Source organism: Pelobates fuscus, chromosome 3 (genome assembly GCF_036172605.1).
Source record: "Pelobates fuscus isolate aPelFus1 chromosome 3, aPelFus1.pri, whole genome shotgun sequence".
NCBI lineage: Eukaryota > Metazoa > Chordata > Amphibia > Anura > Pelobatidae > Pelobates > Pelobates fuscus.
In genome coordinates, this window is record NC_086319.1 from 121,456,513 (window position 1) to 121,476,929 (window position 20,417).

General features: G+C 39.7%; 1 protein-coding gene across 1 annotated transcript in view; it reads left to right on the plus strand.

The window, feature by feature from the left end:
- WWC1 (WW and C2 domain containing 1) overlaps positions 1-20,417 on the plus strand; it is a 227,517-nt gene that overhangs the window by 89,451 nt on the left and 117,649 nt on the right. Inside the window, exon 2 of the mRNA XM_063447439.1 lies at positions 10,099-10,208. Coding sequence (XP_063303509.1) covers positions 10,099-10,208 — 110 coding nt within the window. The remainder of the gene's footprint in view (positions 1-10,098; positions 10,209-20,417) is intronic.

The following is a 20,417-nucleotide window of genomic DNA, read 5'->3' on the forward strand; positions in this document are numbered from 1 at the left end:
TAAACTTCCAGTTTGACTACTGTGGCTTGAAGGGACACTGTAGTCACCAGAACAACAGTTTATTGTATTTGTTCTGGTGAGTATATGCATTCCCTTCAGGCTTTTTTGCAGTAAGCACTGTCTTTTTAACAGAAAAAGCAGTGTTACATTGCAGCCTAGGGAAGGGATACACCCACTGGCCACACCTCAGATTGCTACTAGAAGTGCTTCCTGGGGCAGTGCTGCACTCCTTAACCCTTTTGAAACGCCAATGCTTTCCTATGTGAAAGCATTGTGATTGGCTCAGATCACCACTTCTAATGATGTCAGCCGAGCAGGCAGATCAGGGGCAGCAGCAGACTGAAATAAAGGTAAGATTTTACTATAAAGGGAAACCAGGGGGGCTAGATTGTGTTTTTTACACTATAGGGTCAGGATTACATGTTAGTATTCCTGGCGCTATAGTGTTCTTTTAACCCCTTAAGGACCAAACTTCTGGAATAAAAGGGAATCATGACATGTCACACATGTCATGTGTCCTTAAGGGGTTAAATATGAAATTCACTTTGACATCTTACTTTGGTGCATAATCCTGAAAGTGTTACTACTTAATGAATATGTACAATATTTCTAAAATATATGTAGTTTTTCTATTGCAAAGAAATAACACCAGTGCTCCCTGCATCAGCTACCCTCAGTGGCCTGCCCTTAGAAGATTCACACCAGGCTGATTTGCCAGAAATTGAGCCGGTTCCATGTTCCGTGTATTCGGACGCTGGAGTTGTGTGGTATAAAATAAGAGAGCGGGGCAAATTATCCTAATTCACGATTTTGGTCGAAACTATTTCACTTCCCTGTCAGTTTCTAGCAATTCCACATTTGGTGAATAACTCTGTCAGGGTTATTTACTAAAATGAGAGTACAAAGCGAATTCCAAATTTAAGGCCTACGTGGGTGAACTGAAATCATAGCCAACTTGAAAATATTTCCATCTTGGCTACTTTGACCTTAAATTTGAAATTCTCTTTGAATTTTCACGTTAGTAAATAATAGGTAACTTCAGCAGTTCTGTATTAACAGGCACCCTTACATTTACTTTTAGTTCAACTTCTCTATTAGCACAATTATTCATTAAACTAAGAATTCAAAATGACTACAAAGTGAAGTTCAAATTTGAGGCCAAAGTAAGCATAGCTGAATGTTTTCAAATTGGCTATTATAACCTTGAATTTGTAATTCATTTTGAATTATCACTTAGTAAAAAAACAAAACCCTGAAAATCTTTTTTATAAATAAACATGCGGCTCCATCTTGATTTGGTCCTCATCAGCTTGATGAAAGACAACAGATTAAAGGACCACTATAGGCACCCAGACCACTTTAGCTCAATGAAGTGGTCTGGGGGCCAGGTCCATCTAGGGTTATCTCTGCCTGCTGTAAACATAGCAGTTTCAGAGAAACTGTATGTTTACTTTAGGGTTAATCCAGCCTCTAGTGGCTGTCTCATTGAGGCGCTTCCGCGCTTTTTGAGAATGCTTTCCTATAGACTGGCTGAATGCACGCGCGGCTCGTGCCGCGCATGCGCATTCAGCTGATGACGGGAAAGGAGGAGGAGAGTCCCCAGTGCCAAGGGAGCCCAGCGCTGGAAAAAAAGGTAAGGGATTAACCCATTCCTCACCCTAGAGCCCGGCGGGAGGGGGGCCCTGAGGGTGAGGGGGACCCAAGGACCCTATAGAGCCAGGAAAACGAGTTTGTTTTCCTGGCACTATAGTGGTCCTTTAACATAGCATTACCAATTACTGACTAATATACAAGGTTATTTTCTAAAGTAAGATTTTGGGGGAAATTCAAAGTAAATATATTTAAGGCCAAGTTGACATTGAATATTATTCCTTTTTGGCTATACATTTCTTCAACTATGTGTATTTGCACTTTGTAACAATCTCAGCCTCAGAAGAACACATAGTATATAAATCACAAATGTACTCGCAAAGAATGATGTGTGGGTATTTTTTTTATCAACTATTCACTGAAGCTAAATAATAACTTGCAAAGTAATACTTTTAGAACAATCCTGTTCTCTCCATCATGATATGACATCACAAATAAATGGGGATCCTTCTGAAATTAGACCACATGATGCTTCTTCTGTCTGTATGTAACATAGTGCCCCAGAGGGACACATTTAAATAGCTTGATTAACAAAGAAATGGTAATGTGAGCCACGTCTAGAGAGACATGATTGGATTCTGTTATTTTCCCTCAGTTGCTGCTTAGTTTATATGTGTAGATAGATAGTACATAGTAATTTGTTTGTTGGGTAAATCTTTGTCTTGACATCTTTGGTATGATTCACTTAAGGTTTCTGCCCTAATGAAATGAAGAATTGTAGCGATGTGTCTTGCTTTAAGTAACATGTATCACTGAGAAAGCACATGTTTCTTGAATGAAATTCTATCTAACCTAATTAAACCTTTTGTTCTCTTGTCCAGGATGTTACAATTGGAAAGGTCATCTAGTGTTAAGCCAGTTCGATATGAAATAGTCTGGCTCCTGTCAGGGCAGACAGGAGAATGTGATCCGGTTTGAGTGCGGGTCATTTTTTTTTTTTTCATTGTATAACGAATGAATGAATTAATTCATGCTTTTTGTAACCCCTTCACTACCAATTCCTAAAATTGTTTTAAAAAAACTAAAAAAGTTTTAAACAAACACATAGCATAAAATGTATTTGAAACATAAAATGCATAGCTACCACGTAAACCTAGGCCCAGTGAGCAGGGACCAATACATTCTAATTATGTACATTTACACAATTTAAAGTTTGAAAATATTTATTCTACTTATTATTACTATTTACTTTAGTTATAAAGTGCCAACGCATTCTGTAGTGCGGTACATGGGAGAGAATGGATGCAAGTACAATACGTCGGAGGCAAAATTACAAAATGTACAAAATATAATAAAAAATACAAAATTTAGCAAAAAGTGGGAGCTTAAAATCTAGATGATAGGAGAGGTGAGGAACAGGAGTTGAGGCTTTTAATAAAATTGAGCCCTGGGTCTTATCTCCATGATCAATGGTCACACAAGACAATAGTTTCATGCACATCAATTCTATTCTGGCTTCTGAAGTAAAATCATGCTATATATTCATGCACACACTACTTCATTTTAGAGTATATACTAAAGAGGACTCTGATCCTGGTACCACTGTGATAATTGAAAGATTGGTGCGCGAAATCAAACTTGACAAGTTGCAGAGAGAGAGATGTCCACAACTTCGGGACAGTCTCTATAGAATATTGCAGAGCCCACATTTACCTCCTGCCAGCCAAGGTTATTGGCGAAGGGATTGTGTCTAGGTGCAAACCTTCTGTTTCTCAAGTCTCAAGTCAGAAAACTGAACAGTGAGACTGTGGGACATGGTCTCTAAAGCAGTTGATTTATTAGGATAAAGTTGTTTTAGTGCTTATAGTACCCCTTAAATCTGACCACATGACTTATTGATGTAAGGTTATGACCCAGAAACCTATTGACCCAAGGTCTCTGAATGCCCTTGATCAGATCTTTACATGCTTCTTAAGAAAGATCTGAGTTTATATTGTTGCTACACGTACAACACCAGCTCTTACCAAGCATACTTTCTCATCACTATGAAAAAAGGTAGAATTTGTGAGAAACCTCATTCACTATGGACACCCAGAATGGTCCTTCCAAGATTGACTGTAGGCATGAAGAGCTTCTCCTACAAATCAAAAGTGTCCATCGGTCAACAAACTCTAGCGGAGATTGCAAACGCCAACTACTTGCTGTAAGGAATACTGCCTTAACTGCATGCTGCCGAATCCTGCTTGCATCATGCTACCTAATGGAATTGGAATGACTTGGCAAGCCAGTCGAACTGTATGCTTCATCTATGCAGACCTCATGGGTGGTTGGCTGGAACCCAAACTCCCCAGTTAATTTTTGCACCGCTCCATGAGACTTAGCATAGTATATGAATCCCTATGGTATTTTTGCATCACTCCAAAAGACTTGACAAATAAATCTACTGTGCGTACTACTAGTTTCTCTACTATTGAAGATTGGTTAAAGAGAAACTATCACGTGGACTGTATGAGATGTGATCTTCTAGGCTTGGTTTCTAACTACAGAGCAATGTTACATAGACCTGTTTTTAGAAACAAACACTGTCCTATTTTGCGGTGGGAATATTTTGTCCTGATTCGTGTCTGACTTAATTTGTCCTCCTTGGATCAAACCGGCTTTTTCCCCATATGCCATTTTTTTTAAATATGTATTGAGCCTCTCAATACATATTTGAATATGGAAGCGTACATGCACATGACAAAGTTAATTGAGGATGATGACTTGTGATTACAATAACAGTGTGTTTTGGTTGCAAACTACCTGCCAGAAGTATAAACATATATTTGAATAGGTGTAATACACAACCCTTCATGTGAGTTTTGTACTGTTTTTATTTGATACAGTATATAGATGTTTAATAAACACCACGCTTAGCATGATTTCATCTTTTAGATGTAATATGACAAAATTAACTTATGCCTCCACACCAATATAAGAAGGTATCTTGTCAGAACATGCAGACACTCATAAATTTGACTGCAATTTTAGAGTCTTATGCAATTGATTGCAATGGATGATGATAACATGAAATAATTGAGGCATTATTCTAATTATTTTTTTTACTATTAGCGTTTATATAGTGTCAACATATTCCGCAGTGCTTTACAATTATACACTGGGGTCATTTAAAGGAAAACTAATACAAACTAATACAAACATGTATTCCTAACACTGTCATTTTGGACTAGCTATTTAGGTCTCAAGGCCTCTCAGAATGTAGAATTTTTTTATATAAGCAGGTAGGTAATCACAAGGTATTTTCTCCAGGTGGTCTCCCCACGGCTGGTCCCCCCTTCATGGCTGAAATCATCATTCTTGACTATCTCAGCCAATCCAATGTTTTCCCATCGAAAAGCATTTGGAGGATATTGAATCAATGCATCTCTATGGGGAGCTTGACTGCCACTAGAGGTGTTACTAGGCAGCAATGTAGACATTGCCTATTCTTTGAAAAGGCAGTGTTTTCATTTCTGAACCTGCATTGATATGCTAGAGACACCAAAACCACTACATTATAGTGTTTGTTTAACAACAAATAATTTACAGATAAAGCACTTTCTGGATTAGCGAGAACTAGCAAATGCTGCAAATCCTGGAAACTTGCAGCAAATATGTGATCTTAAAGTGACTGTCGCATGACAATATCACTTCTGAAATACACATTTTTATGAAATACACATTTTTATGAAATACACATATTTTATGTGTTTGTCTATGTATGATCTGTTAAGGTAAAGATTAAGATAAGTATATCTCCATCTTCAGCCCTGAGCAGACATACATTAAGTTGGGAAGGCATGTTTGGGGGTCTCTGCTAAATATGTCAAGGTAACAGATTGGATTTAAAATGTATTCTTTTTTTGCTGACTGTGATTGGCTTTTCAGGTTTTTGAGTGAATCTCTAATATTTTTGCGCACCGCCGTCCTCTTATAGTATTGTGCAAAGATTACACAAAATGAAATGCATTTGAGCTCATCTTGTGAAGAAATATGTTTTTTATTAGTAAAATATTTCTGGCACTTTTACAATACTGCATTTTGGAGGTTGCCTGTTGGTCAGCATTTGACAAATATTCTGCTATCATATGAAAAGAATCTGTTGTTTATGTATTTGTCTGTGTATACATATTAAACATTGGATTCACTTCACAGACTGGTATAGAATACAATGTGTTTTTATCTATATAATTATTGCTCGTTCTGAAGATTGATGCTTTTGTTTTTTTTCTTTCTTTCTTGTAATTTCACATTTGCAAGCGTGGCAAAAATTTGTATAAACATTTGGCTGATTAATCACCAACGTTGTTCCCATCATAGAGACATTTTGATTGCTTAACCATGTAGTTAGTGTTTACTTAAAGAAACACTATGGGCACCATAACAATTTCATCAGAATGAAGATGTACTGGTGCGAGGAGGTCCCTGCCACAGGCTTACCTCAGGGGTTAAACCATTAATGAATGGTTAACTACAAATGGATAACCCATTAATGAATGGTTTAACTCCAAATTCTTTAGTCAGGCACTCCTGTTTGAGTTTAAGGCTTCAATCAGGAAGCGATTGGACGCTGCAGGTAGGCTAAGAACATCAGTTCACAGGTCAGGTACATCTGGTTTTCACTACGTTTTGTGAATGGAGATCTACCACTGAGAGTGTCAGTTGGCGTTACTTTCAGTCCAATAAATACCTCTTTGGTACTGGTTAAAATCTAAAAAAATAAAATTAAAAAAAGTAAGAAACGACAAGTAGTTAAACTTGAGTTAGATGTCTGTTTGAGCTCAATCTACATTACATTTCATGAGGATATCGTTTTGGAACTGATGTGGCAGGGAGTGGCTACATAATGAGATTTAACATGTACTATTCCATTGGCAAAGCAATCATGCAATGTTCAGTGGGCAAGTCCAACACTTAGTAGTCTGCTGCAAATTCCTATCAACTAACTTGGTCCCATGCCTACCAACATTCTTAAACTGGAACTCTGCAGTCAAACCCTGTACTTTTAAGAGGTAGAGATCACAGCAATATCCCACTTTCCAAATAAAGAATGGGACACACCTTAGCCTATCTACCCTAGCAAGTTTATTGCGTATATTTTAATAAAATCCTTTTGTACCTGGGTCTAAAAGATGGTCCTCACCATGACTCTCTCAGTGGATTTTTTTGTGAAGCTATGTTGACAAATTACCATGGAAATAGCAAGTAGATCACACAAATTTCTGCCAGATTGTCAAGCTTGTAAGAATGCAAATAAATGTTTAATGCTGTGGGGGTGGAGACGTACATGAAAAGCACTCCTCTATAATGTTACATTTATCATTGCATTAGATAGCTTAGTTAATTAATCACAGCTGTTCCTTGGGATCATTGAAGCAATTAATTATTTCAACTTATTTCACTCCTTGTAATGCTGTAATTAAATGTGATTGCAGATACATTGAAGCCAGTTCAGGAGGGGGTGGCACCAGTGTCGGGATGTGACATTCTTTCCAAAGTACTTGTACACCAACATGAAGGGCAAAACATGCAGACAGCGGTCCATGGATACCCACAGAGCAAGATTACTCGTAAGGCGCCAGGTTCAGACAAGGCGCTGCCTGAGCTGGCAATAAGATCAAAGGAGCCAGCACTTGTAGTCATTGACTTACCACTGGGACTGTGAGAGAGAGCATTAAAAGAGATATGTACCCAATAGAGGTTCATACCACAATTTTTCCCCACCAGACTACCAGGGATCCTGCTACCCAGCATGATCTCCACTTAGCCACTGGGTATATAACCTTCCCTCCTGTTGTTAAGCTTCTTGTACTTATGGAAGGGTCCAGGGCATGTATTAATAAACTAGCACAGAGAAAGTGGAACACCAGTGGAAAAAATGGAGGGACAGGGGCTCATAATTGTGACTGCCCTGCTAGATTTAGGAGAGGTGGCAGGAATGCAGACATACAGAGCATGATATTTTATTACCACAGTATTTAAAGTGGCTCTGTCATGGCCTGACCCTTGTTTGCTCCCTGCTCCACCAACTCTGCTAGTGTCCCTCTAATGTGTCTATTATAATATTGACTCCCTTAATCACCATTAGTTTCACTATCTTCAATTTACTGGCAGTAATGTACTGTCTGTGCCATTGTCTGCCCATAGTATGCAACGAGATCGAAATCCCATGCATAGAAATTAAGAAAGCAGAGATTGCGAGAATAAGGGGGATAAACTGAATATACTCAAAGGTGAGTATTATGAGACAATAATTCTTGGCAAAGGAAGTGGAGCTTCCTTAAGCTTCATCCTTTGTCAAGTTTGTCAAGTGCAGGAAAAATGAACAAGACAAAGTAGTCGTCTTTTGGTTTTTTAAACAGAAATAAATCCGAATAGAACAGATTGGGATAGAGGTATAAAAAGGGGAAACAATTGAAAAAAGGTACGCTTGGGGTGACAGAGAGGTTTTAGGATCATTGTAGAAACTGAGCTAGCAGAGTTAACATACACACATGCATTCCTTCATCTGTGTGTTTATGTATGTATAAAGTGTCTATTTAAGAAGTTGTAACATGTTTTGTTTTAAAATTGCTTTAAATGTTAACTCCTGTACGTTTGCTTCGTAAGCAATTCTTAACATTCATTGATTTTGCTCCCATACTGTACATGTACATATTTTAACATTGTGATTAATTATATAGAGTGACAGTGTATCTGTCTGTGCGTTGGTGTATATGTGTATTTCATTTTTACAGAACCTAAAAAAATTTTAATTGATGGTCCATAAAATGGACCTAGTATATATTTATTTTCTCGACAAGATTTCGAAGTCCGTAATATTATCATGTCTAATTAAACAAAGTCAAAGCATAGGTTCAGCAAGCAAAATGTATACCAATTAATAAATGTGAATCTTTTTTTTGTGTGTCTCTGATTAAGACTTACAAAGTGTACTTCACAAACTAGACCAAGCTGTCTAACATATTAGACATTTATTTCCATTCCATCTGTTCTAATGAGTTGGAATACTCACGTTGAAACATTAAAGGAACAGCGATGCATATATTACAATGTTCCCTATTTATGAATGGGCAAGGCTGTTGCTGTGTTTTAAAAAATATCTCACCAAAAGTGAAATTTTTGATGTAGAATATTTATTTCCCGCACGCTTGATATTTTATGTTGCACTTGTGATTTCCTTGATATCAGCAAAGTTTATGTAAAGCCGCAATGAAATGGGTTTGTGTAAGACTTTCCTGATACCACTGTCAGAGCAGTGGTCTTCAGTATGGTTTTATCCTCCCTCTTCCTGTAGAAGTGGAAAGTAAAGTATCATTGGGTAGACTGATGTAATTCGAATGAAGAATAAAGAGGAATTGTGAAAACCTTAATGGGAATGTATAATGAAAGTGGAACTGGCCAAGAGAATTGAGAGGGAACAATAGAGCCCACTACCTACCAGGAGAATAAAGAAATGCTACTAAACCTAAAAGCTACTAGGCAAAACAAAAATCCAGAACGTATTGTTATCGCAGACATTTATAGAGCCCAAACAAACAACACAGCTTGGGGTGAAATGGGTGCTCAAATAAATCAAATAAATGAATAGTGACAAACACGTTTATTTGTTCAAACTGTTAAATACGTTTTTAAAAGCCCCCATTAACCCCCATCTTGAAAAAAACACGTTGCAATTTTGGATTAAGGAAATAGAAAAAATTTAAAAGTAGGCTACAAAACTTAACAAGGGAAATGGAAAATGTAAGTTGTGAAGATAGGATAGCTAGAAAAAAATAATATAGGCGTGTAAATGTACACTACAAATTGTAGTGTATAGAATTGCAAAATTTAGACCAAAATAGCTGATTTAGAAACATTTCTATCTCAGCTGTAGTCACAGATTGGCAGATTTGGCATTGCAATGGTTTAGCAATTTGAAATATAAATGTAAAATACAAATACAAAATGAGTTACAATGTTAATGAATAGAATACAATAAAGATTGTAGGAGAGAACATTAAAGATATTTTTAGAGGACTACACACTAGGTCTGTAAGGGTGAGGTAATATAGGCCAGAAATATAACTGAAGAGTTTGAGGTGTATTTGCAAACAGCTGGCAAGTGAAAACCATTTAAGTGAGTAATGAGGGGTGCCCTTGTAAATGGAGCTAATATGTTATTAGGGATGTGGTTGTTCAGATCTGAGGTAGTATGTGATTTTCATATACAGCAAAATATATGAACAAACAGGAGCTTTCCTAGGTGACCTGGGGCTACAGAGTTCAATTACATATTTTCAGGAGACTTGGGACTAAAAATAAAACTGTACTAGAATTGCACCCACAGCTTTTCTGGAGCCAAATTGAAGAAGTAGCTCTCATATATAATTTGAGAGATTGTTTTCTTTTATCCTTTATCATTATGTTTTATTATGTTTTGCTTTTTTTTTTTTTGTTATCTAAAATTTTGCTTTTTTTTCTTACTAGGTATACGAAGCCATTAACCTTTGCTGACTGTATTGGCGATGAGCTGCCACTGGGATGGGAAGAGGCTTATGACCCACAAGTTGGGGTTTACTACATTGACCACAACAGTCGTAAGTAATAAACCATAGTTTAAATCTCTGTAAGTGTATATAATGCTAAATATGGCTATGTAAACAAACTATTAAAACCACCAAAGACCATCGCCTAATAGGCACAGAGTGATCACACCATTAGATGCCATTGCTGGACTCGGGGCATGAAACTCATATGACCGCACAACAGAGCTCTGTACATAGGTATCCCTGACTAGGCTGCTTGGTATGCATGCATGCCAGAGTAATTATTTCAGATTGACCGACCCCACTCAGGGCCGGTGCTAGGATTTTTAGTTACACAGGCGAAGATGCATTTTGGCGCCCCCAACCCTCATTTAAAAAAAAAAAAATGCATCTTCACCAGTGTGTCTTTACCTCCCAAGCCACAGGCACACAGGCATCATTTTTCAGTCACACAGTCAAAGTCATACAGGTACACTGTCATACAAAGACAGCAATAATCATACAGAGACATACAGACATATACAGTCAGAGACATACAAACAGAGATATACATGCATACAGAGACATGCAGGCATATAAAGACATACATGCATACAGAGGCATACCGTCATACAGACACATACATACAGAAACATACATACAAAGACATTCAGGCACATACATACAGACATACAGGCATAAAGAAACATACATACAGAGACATACAGGCATGCAGACACATACATACATACATACATACAGGCATACAAAGACATACACACATACAGATACATAACGTCATACAGACACATACATATAGACAGGCATACAGACACATACATACATACAGAGGCATACCGTCATACAGACACATACATACAGAGGCATACCGTCATACAGACACATACATACATACAGAAACATGCATACAAAGACATACAGGCATACAGAGACACACAGACACACACATACGTACATACAGAGACATAAAGGCATACAGTTACATACATGCATACAGAGACATATATACAGACATTCAGAGACAAACATACATCCAGTTACATACATGTATACAGAGACATACAGAAACATACGTACAAGACATACAGGCATACGGACACATACATACATACAGAGGCATACCGTCATACAGATACATACATACAGACAGGCATACAGAAAAATACATACTCACACACACACAAACTCACAGACACATACTCGAACACACACACACTGACAGACACACATACTTACATGCGCACAAACACACTGACATACACACTCACACACACCGACAGACACACTCACTCACACACAAACTCATAGACACACTTACACACACACTGACAGACACACATACTCACATGCACACACACACTGACAGACACACACACACTCACTCACACACACACACTGACAGACACACACAAACTCACAGACACACATACACACTCACACTCACATGCACACACAGTAATTAATAATCTAAATTAAATTTAAATGTCCCACCCAGCCTCCCTACCTGGAGAGCTGGCATGGGTCTCTCATTGGTGGTCCAGTGGGGCTGCTGGGAGGCGTTAGGCTGAACTGAATTAGGAGGCGGCGAGGGAGCTCTGATCTCTCTGACCGGCTCCCTCGCAGGCTGTTTTCTGATGCCGAGGGAGCCGGAATATGACGTCATATTCCGGCTCCCGCGGCATCAGCAAAAGGCGCGCGAGGGAGCCGGTCAGAGAGATCAGAGCTCCCTCGCCGCCTCCTAATTCAGTTCAGCCGCACGCCGCGCCGCTCCGGGGATCCAGGAGGTGACCAGGCAGACAGGAGGGAGCACTTCCCTCCTGCCGGTCACTGGAATTTTGCGCCCCCAGAGCTGGTGCGCCCTAAGGCGGCCGCCTGTGCCGCCTAATGGACGCGCCGGCCCTGGGAGCACTATAGGGTCAGGAACACAAACATGTATTCCTGACTGACCCTATAGTGTTAAAACCACTATCTACCCCCTTGGCCCCCTTTGCCTCCCTAAAGATAGTAACATCTTGTATTCAAGTCTGAAGCTGCTGCCTCTCAGGGGCAGAGCCAGTACAATTCAAACACAGCCCTGGCCAATCAGCATCTCCTCATAGAGATGAATTGAATCAATGAATCTCTATGAGGAAAGTTCAGTGTCTGCATGCAGAGGGAGGATATACTGAATGTTTGCATGCATTTTAGGCAGCCATGACCCAGGAAGGATCTCTAACAGCTATCTGAGGAGTTGCCAGTGAAGTTATCACTAGGCTGTAATGTAAATACTGCATTTTCTCTGAAAAGACAGTGTTTACAGCAAAAAGCCTGAAGGTAATGATTCTACTCACCAGAACACATTCAATAAGCTGTAGTTGTTCTGGTGACTATAGTGTCCCTTTAAGTAGAGAGCTCTGTGACATTGTTGCAGTCTAAGTTGTTAAACAGAGAACACTTTTATGAAATGGCTTCTGGGGCCTAGTGTAAGAGCTCAGCTTTCAATTAACCAAATTTTTATCAGGATTACTGTATGATTCGAAGATGGCATCTGCTTTCCTCTGACAAACTAAACAACAGAATATCTATTCTATCATCTGAAAGATGAGGGCTTCTGTTGCTTTAGCAACAGGTTTCAGGAAGTGAATACTTCCTAGCAGATTAATTTTGAGCATCTAACTAAAGTGAGCATTCTAATCATGGCTGGCCTCCACTTAGTAATGGTTTGACAAAAGCACAATGGCACCCAAAGACTTACTGCACAATAAGCACTGCAGTAAGCTACAGTTGTTAAAGTGCTAGAAGTGTCAATGTAAACTTGTTAACCTAATATTTGGTATGTGTAAAAATTATCTCAACACTTCTATATGAGATTGGTTATTTTGAACTTTGCAAAGCTTGTTTGGGCAGCACCCTCTCCATTAAATTGTTGTTTTGTTTACCTATTGTAGTGTGCTGTAGAATGTGTTGGCACTATGTAAATATTTGTAATTAACTGTAAAATTTATAAGCAGCAGTGATAGGGTGACAACTAACACCTCACCTTTTCGTCCACTTCGAAATCCTAGATTCACTGGGTGAAGGCGTGTTCTTATTATTGTGCATAACTGCACAAATGTGCAGTTTTAGACCAAAGTTGTCATGACAATCTACTTGTCCTGACAGACAAAATTGTTTCAGATTGGATCTCCTGACTAGAGCCCTGGACAATGACAAGATTATTCAACAAACTTCAAATTTTCATGAATTAAATCCAAATGAAAAATGTAAACAAAAATAGATGATCAGGAAAAACCTTTTAAACACAGCTACTTACGGTCTTTTGCCTCAGTTTTTCCATTAAGATTTAATTTGTAAAAAATTTGGTTAGGTGAAAAACCAGGACTGTTTCACCCTCTGAAACTACCCCCATAATCTGTTTGTGTGTGTGGTGAATGTGTGTGATGTGTGCATACGTGTGTGCATGCAGGCTGTGTGTGCTGACTGTGTGTAATGTGTGTGTCACATGTGTGCGTGATGTTTGCTATCTGTGTGTAAAAGGTGTATGTGATTGCTGACTGTGTTTCATGTTTGTGTGCGTGATGTTTGCTATCTGTGTGCAGGGCCACCATCAGGGGGTGAGAACCATGACAGCTGCACCAGGGCCCACACACTGATGGTGCCCATCGGGTGGCCCAAGAATTTAGGGACACCCGATGGACCCTATATATTCTGGATTTTTCTTTTTAAAGGTCACGCTATTACACGGCCACATGACTGACCGGTATAGCAGTGGTGAATCTCCCTTGTGATCCAGTGGGGGTTGAATCACGGTGATTGTGTGGTTTGACCACGGTGATCACTCCTTCGCATACCCAGTGTTCAATCAGAGTACATGCTCTGAACACTGGCAGCTGCACTCTGATTTTTTAGTCAGCACTGGACTTTAAGGGAGCTATTACTTTGATATGCACCTGTGGTTGGACCTGAGTTGCAGACAATGTGCGCCTTGTCCCGGTGCAAACCCTTGTAGCAGCTCTGCCACTTACTTGAAAAAGGACTAAAGGCGCGAAAAATCCAGGGTGGCAGCAATGTTCATTTTGGCGGCAAATTTCAATTTAGTTTTAGTTATAGTCTTTTGATTAAAAAGCTGTTTTCGTTTTAGTCGTATTTTAGTCATCTGAATTGTTTTAGTTTTAGTCGACTATATCTAAAATTTTAGTCCGCTAAAATTTAAATACAATTGTTAGTCAACAAAATTAACACTGGGTGGCAGGTGATAAGAATTCCCCATCTCTAAAAGAGAATATAAATATTCTGGAGTCAGTGTTTAAGAATACCTTCATTTCTGCAGGTATTTCTGCATTTTCATACCCAACAAATAAAAAGATATGGAATGAAGACAAAGAAAAATGGATAATGTATGTAATGCTTTTACCATTTTGTTAAAATTAATTTACTACTTTTGTAATAATACATTATCAATATTTTTATATCTTTTTACAACTGTTAACTGTGGTTAAATAAGTCCGACAGTGCTTCTACATGTACACTAATAAATAGGACTAGTTTGCAAACAGATTTAGTTTGTTCTAAAATAAATATTGCAAAAGCCTGTTGCTGAGTTGCAGGGCAGTAGAGTGTAAAATGTTTTGATTTATTTACCGTGCCTTCTATAATCACGTTCTATGTTGGCTGAAGAACAAGGATTTTTTTCCTAGGACCTGTCACGAAAATTGATGTTGGTCTTCTTTGTAAAAAAATTTCAACAATGACAATCCACTGTACAGCCAACACTACAAGATAAATGCATATGGTGTTCTGCATAACTTGAAAAATGAAAATGGCAGAAATAGTTTTTTAAAGAAAATAGTTTTTACTTTAAAATTCAAGCCATAAAAAAGCATGCCAAAAAAGCAGGCCCCCAGATAATTCTACATAAATTTGTGCTGTCATCATTTTCACATTACAAATGTTTAAAATGCCTGGTGCCAAGTAGTTTTTCTTACAGGGTTCCTCCAAACACCATGACCACTTCAGTGATTTGAAGGGTCATGGTGGTAGGAGTCTCTTTCTGCTAGTTACACCCTGGGCACAAGTGGTTTAGGCAGCCCAGAGGCAATTCTGTGCATATTTCACATCTGTGGTCAGCATGCTGGCAAAAGACATAATAATCTTCTCCCTTGAACACAGAGCGCCTGCAAGAGGAAGATCGCTTTCCACTCAGTCCCACTGCGTGCTCTCTCTTGCCTCTCTTGCTTTAATCGCATTCGTTTTTCTTTCAGGAAATGTAAATTCCCTTACTCCCTCCAAAAATCTCTCCCCTCTCTCTTTCCCCTCCCCTTGCTGACTCAAAGCTTGCGCATGTGCTCTGAGCTGGCAAAACAGTCCAGTAATAAAAAGCAATGGGTGAAAAAGGGTTGGAGTAACTTTTAAATAAAAAATAAAAATATATAGGTAACCGCTGACTCCCAATCCCATTTTGCATAATCAAGGTGTTCGGAGTACCCTTTCCTTTAATGTTCACAGTTGGAATCTGCTAATTAGAGATTCAGATTGGTTACTGACATCAAATGCTCTCTGTACAATCTGTAACTGTCACTGAGAGTTTAAAAAAAATTAATTGACGTAATTCCAACATGACCACTTCTACATTTAATAACTGTCAGATTTTTATGTTGCACTTTCAACCAAACATCTGGTTGGATGAAAATATAATTTTCTTTAGAATATTACTTTAAAATGACACTTTCCCTGCTTTTATTTTTACATAAATCAATCTAAAGGGTTGGTGTTGGCAATATAATTACTACATCACCCTGAAGTCCCCTGGTGTGTTACCATGGTAAATGGTGAATCAATTTTTGGGGTCATGGGTCCATCATGCACCTCCAATCAGTTCTCCGTTTTGAATATGTCTAAAGCAGAAGTTCTCCTTCCACAACTGATATGTGATTCCCCCCTATTTGAATGAAATTCATAGTCTGATCTGATGTTCTCACCCAATGAATTCCATCTAACACTACAGGTGGAATTGATGTCACTAATGAGTGATTGAGAGGCTCTTCTGTTACCGTTTGTCCACGTATAAAGGAACTTTCGAGGTCTGGTGGTGGCTTAGGCTGATGGGAGTGAGCATGCAGCGGCAGCTCACTACAGAGGCCCTTTCCTCTGCCTCCATGTTGCTTTGTTCTTCTATGCTCCTGCCTTAATGCTGCTGCCTCCTCCCTCCACTTTTCCCAGGCAGGCAGCTCTCTGTGAAGCAAGGAGGAAGTGACTGTCACTTCCTCCGTGCGGGCTGATATCACAGGGGCCCAGTTGGCTGTTAAACAACCGGGCCCCTGTTTAATGAGTAGTATGGGCGCGTCAAATGACCGGGCCCCTGTTTAATGAGTAGTATGGGTGCGTCAAATGACCGGGCCCCTGTTTAATGAGTAGTATGGGCGCATTAGGGGGTGCAAATCATACACAACATAATGGAAATCACACACTGAGGCTATTGTGTATGATCTGCGGGTGTCAGGGAGCCGCATTCAACATGCGTGAGTCTCCCAGATGTCTGTATACTTGAAATGTGCAGTATATATATATATATATATATATATATATGGGACCGGACGATTATCGGTTTGGCCGATATTATCGTCCGATATTCGGTATTTTCGGCATCGGCCAATAGAAATACCAATATTGCCGATGATACATACCAGGACCGCCGGGCCTATTACAAGCCCGGCGGTCCATGAGCCCGGCGGTCCTGGGGGGGCCCGCAGCAAGCTCTTCCCAGCAGCTCCCTTCAGCTCCCCTTTGTAAATCGGAGCGATGCCACAGATTACCATGGCAATGCTCCGCACGGCACGCAGGCCGCGAGATTTACACAGGGAGCTGAAGGGAGCTGCTTGGAAGGTAAATAAGCGCTTGCTGCGGGCCCCCTCTGTACTTTCCCTGCTATATTCCCCCTCACCCCCACCCCGGCCAGGTAACAAGCAGGGAGGCGGGGGACTAAATAAAATTTTAATTAAATATTTTTTTTAATTAAATTTAAAAAATGCACCCTCCCCCCAAATTACATACCTACAGAAACAAACACACTGCATTATATACACAGCATTAGATAGATACACTACACAAACACACTGTGTATATAATGCATTATATTCACACACTACATTATAAGTTTATGAACCCCCAAGGCAGGCGGCTGTGAGCACATCAGAGCCAGTGAGGGATCTGTAATCCTCCTGCTCTGCTCCCTCGTGAGCCATCTACTATATGACATCATACTCTGGCTCCCTGCATTGGTAGACATCCTGCAAGGGGGCAGAGCAGGAGGATTACAGATCCCTCGCCGCCTCTGATGTGCTCACAGCCACCCGCCTTACAGCAGCTCCACTGGAACCCACGTACAGATCCACTCCAGCTCTCCCAAAGGTCGGGAAGTTGGGTAGACAAATGAAAATAATATTAGTAATTTGTGAGTGTGTGTATGTGCGACTGCCAGTGAACGTGGCAGTGTGTGTGTATGTCTGTCAGTGAATGTGTGTCTGTCATTTAATTTGTATGTGTCTTCACATCAGTGAGAGTCTGTGTGCCTGTCAGTGAGCTTATCTGTTTCTGTCAGTGAATGCGTTTGTTTGTTTGTTTGCTCTCCCAGAGGTTTTACCTTGTATGGTTAAAACTAAAAGGCAATTGCATTAAGACCACTTAATTGAGATGTACTGGCATTTAGATGTCATTTGAACACCTCCTTGGCTCAACATTCACCCTTAATTATGCAATATGTTGAGATCCTACAAACATACACTAATTATTGTTCTACGGTCACAGTAAATAACAAGGCACTTTGACACACATTCCCAAAGGGCTGTGTAACATCAAACACAAGAAAAAAGAATCTAAAAAAGAGAGGGAAAATGCATGCATCTCTTCTACGGTGTCCAGACTGGCATTAGGGCATCAGGCTCAAAATCAATGCCAGACATCCCTTCTAGGCGCAAGCTCATACCAGATATCCTTTCTAGGAGCAAACTGGGCACTCTTACAACACAGTATTTACCTTGTAAAGGTATTGTTAATAGAATTTATTTTCCTATTTCTTTTTCAATAATTGCCTGGTTGAATACTGACCCAATTTACGTTCACCCTTTTTCTTTATTAGCTACATTTTCCACACCTACTTAAAGCACTTTTCCATATCCACTTAATTTCATCTCCCACCATTACAAGTTGTCACACTCATATTCTCATCGTCTCCCTTTGCAATATCCCCTTCCATCCAACTTGGCTGCGTTCATGGACTCCTTAAGTTATTCATGTGATCAGTTCCACCTGCTAGAAAACATTGGGCATCAATCACCTTAGTGTGAAACATATACTGCATAATCAAGAATTTGTGATATCCTACAGGCAGACATGAAATACCATTCTAGAGGCTCCTTAGTACCGGTGGCAGCTCTCATGGCATAGATTTGCTGTCACTGCTGTATAGGACTGGGCAGACTGCCTGGTACCCCGACTGGGTACCTCAGCCAATCGCACTTCCTAGTAGTTGCTGAGTACCATAAGCACCGCACACCATAAGCTCTGTAGGCCCCCTTAGCTGCCGCAGCTTGGCTGGGATCTTGCCGTCACTTCTCACCCTGGATCAACACCTGGATCCAGCTCCCAGTGGGAAGACCTCTCATGGATCCAGGGCCGGCGCTTCATATAGGCGACTTGCATGCAGCAGCCGTCCATGAGGGCAAACAGGCCCGGGGGTGCAAGATAGGAGGGATTAGCAGGATGGAAGCGCACAGGAGCATCTGTTTCCTGTACCCGACCTCTCCTCCAACAGAGTATAGCAGTGATTATAGCAGTATAGCTAATGCAGGGAGTAGTCATCTGTTTTATTCAGGGCCACACACACACGACCTTTGATGCACAAGCCCATGCAAGGGGTTTCTCACACAAATCACAGGGTAATCCCCCTCATCCAGACAAACGATTCCATCAAACACTGCTCTTCTAGGATATACAGAATCGAATGCAGGAGATGATGGAAGTCCAGCGGTATTCAGGAGTTTCAGTTTCAGATTTTAGTTCCGTGAACTCAACGACCAAACACCGCTGCCTGTGTTCATGTGAACAAGATGGCCGCCACCTCGTGGTCGTTCATACGATTTGAAGCCACCCAGAGGAACAATTAGAGCACTGAGGTGTCAATAGGGTTTAATAAGGTCCCGAGTGGTCCATAGTTCGTGTGTCTGTTCGGTTCCCAAAGAGTATAGGGAAATGGCACGAACAAAGTCTTTTAAAACGGGTTTTTGCAGGGCCCATAGTCTTTGGGCAGGAGGCTAGCCAGCAGGCCCCTCCAGGAACATGTGGCAGAGGCATTGCCTCAAGGACTAATGTGACATTTGGTGAGTGCTTGCATATTTGAAAAAAGGTTGTCTTGCATTAATTGAGCTTATTTTGGTTGCAAATACCATTAAGGGCACTGTATTTCTGGAGTATTTTACTGGGTTTACAAACGTGGTTTAAAAGAATAATCCTGCCCCTTAAAACCAGTCAATTAAAAAAGAAATAAAAACAGTTGGAAAACAAAACATCCATGAGAAACATTTTAATTTCTGAGGATTATTAAAAGGAACATTGGCATTTTGTTAATAAAAACTGTATTTAGATTGTTAAAGTGGCTAATTTATCTGACATTCTGTGTAAACAAAAACAAAATATGGAAATGTATTATAATCTGATCTTACATTGTAGTAAAAAGCTTCATGCCTCGGCATTGCCTTTTCACAAAGATGCCTATCTCCATGTGAATTATTTAGAGCTGCCCTTTTCTCCCAACTGTGACAGCTCTTTTCTAAATATTTAAGGAAAGTGAAAAGAGATGCAGATTCGATTCCTGTGCATTGTTGTATGCAGCCGATGTTAAATAATTAGTAGATTTAAGCCGGGGATCAGGTTTGTTTTTGTGCAATCATGTGTGTGGACCTCTTAGTATTCTGTATTGGTAGCATGAATATTATATAATATTAGCATGATTAGTATATAACTATATTAGTTAATATTTAGTATGTAATATAATATATATAGACTTGGTACCATATAACCACATAGTCATAAGGATTGAAATTCCATACAAACTTGTATTTCTTTAGAATCACAGTCCTTTTTACTAATAGGTCTGGCAACCAAACAACTTAAATAAAGCAAACAAAACAAAACAAAACAAAAGCCCTGCTCGTCGGAGCACTAACTAACATTTGCAACTAACTATAGTTGGGCGGCTTGCCCGCTTACAACAAGACATAAAAATTG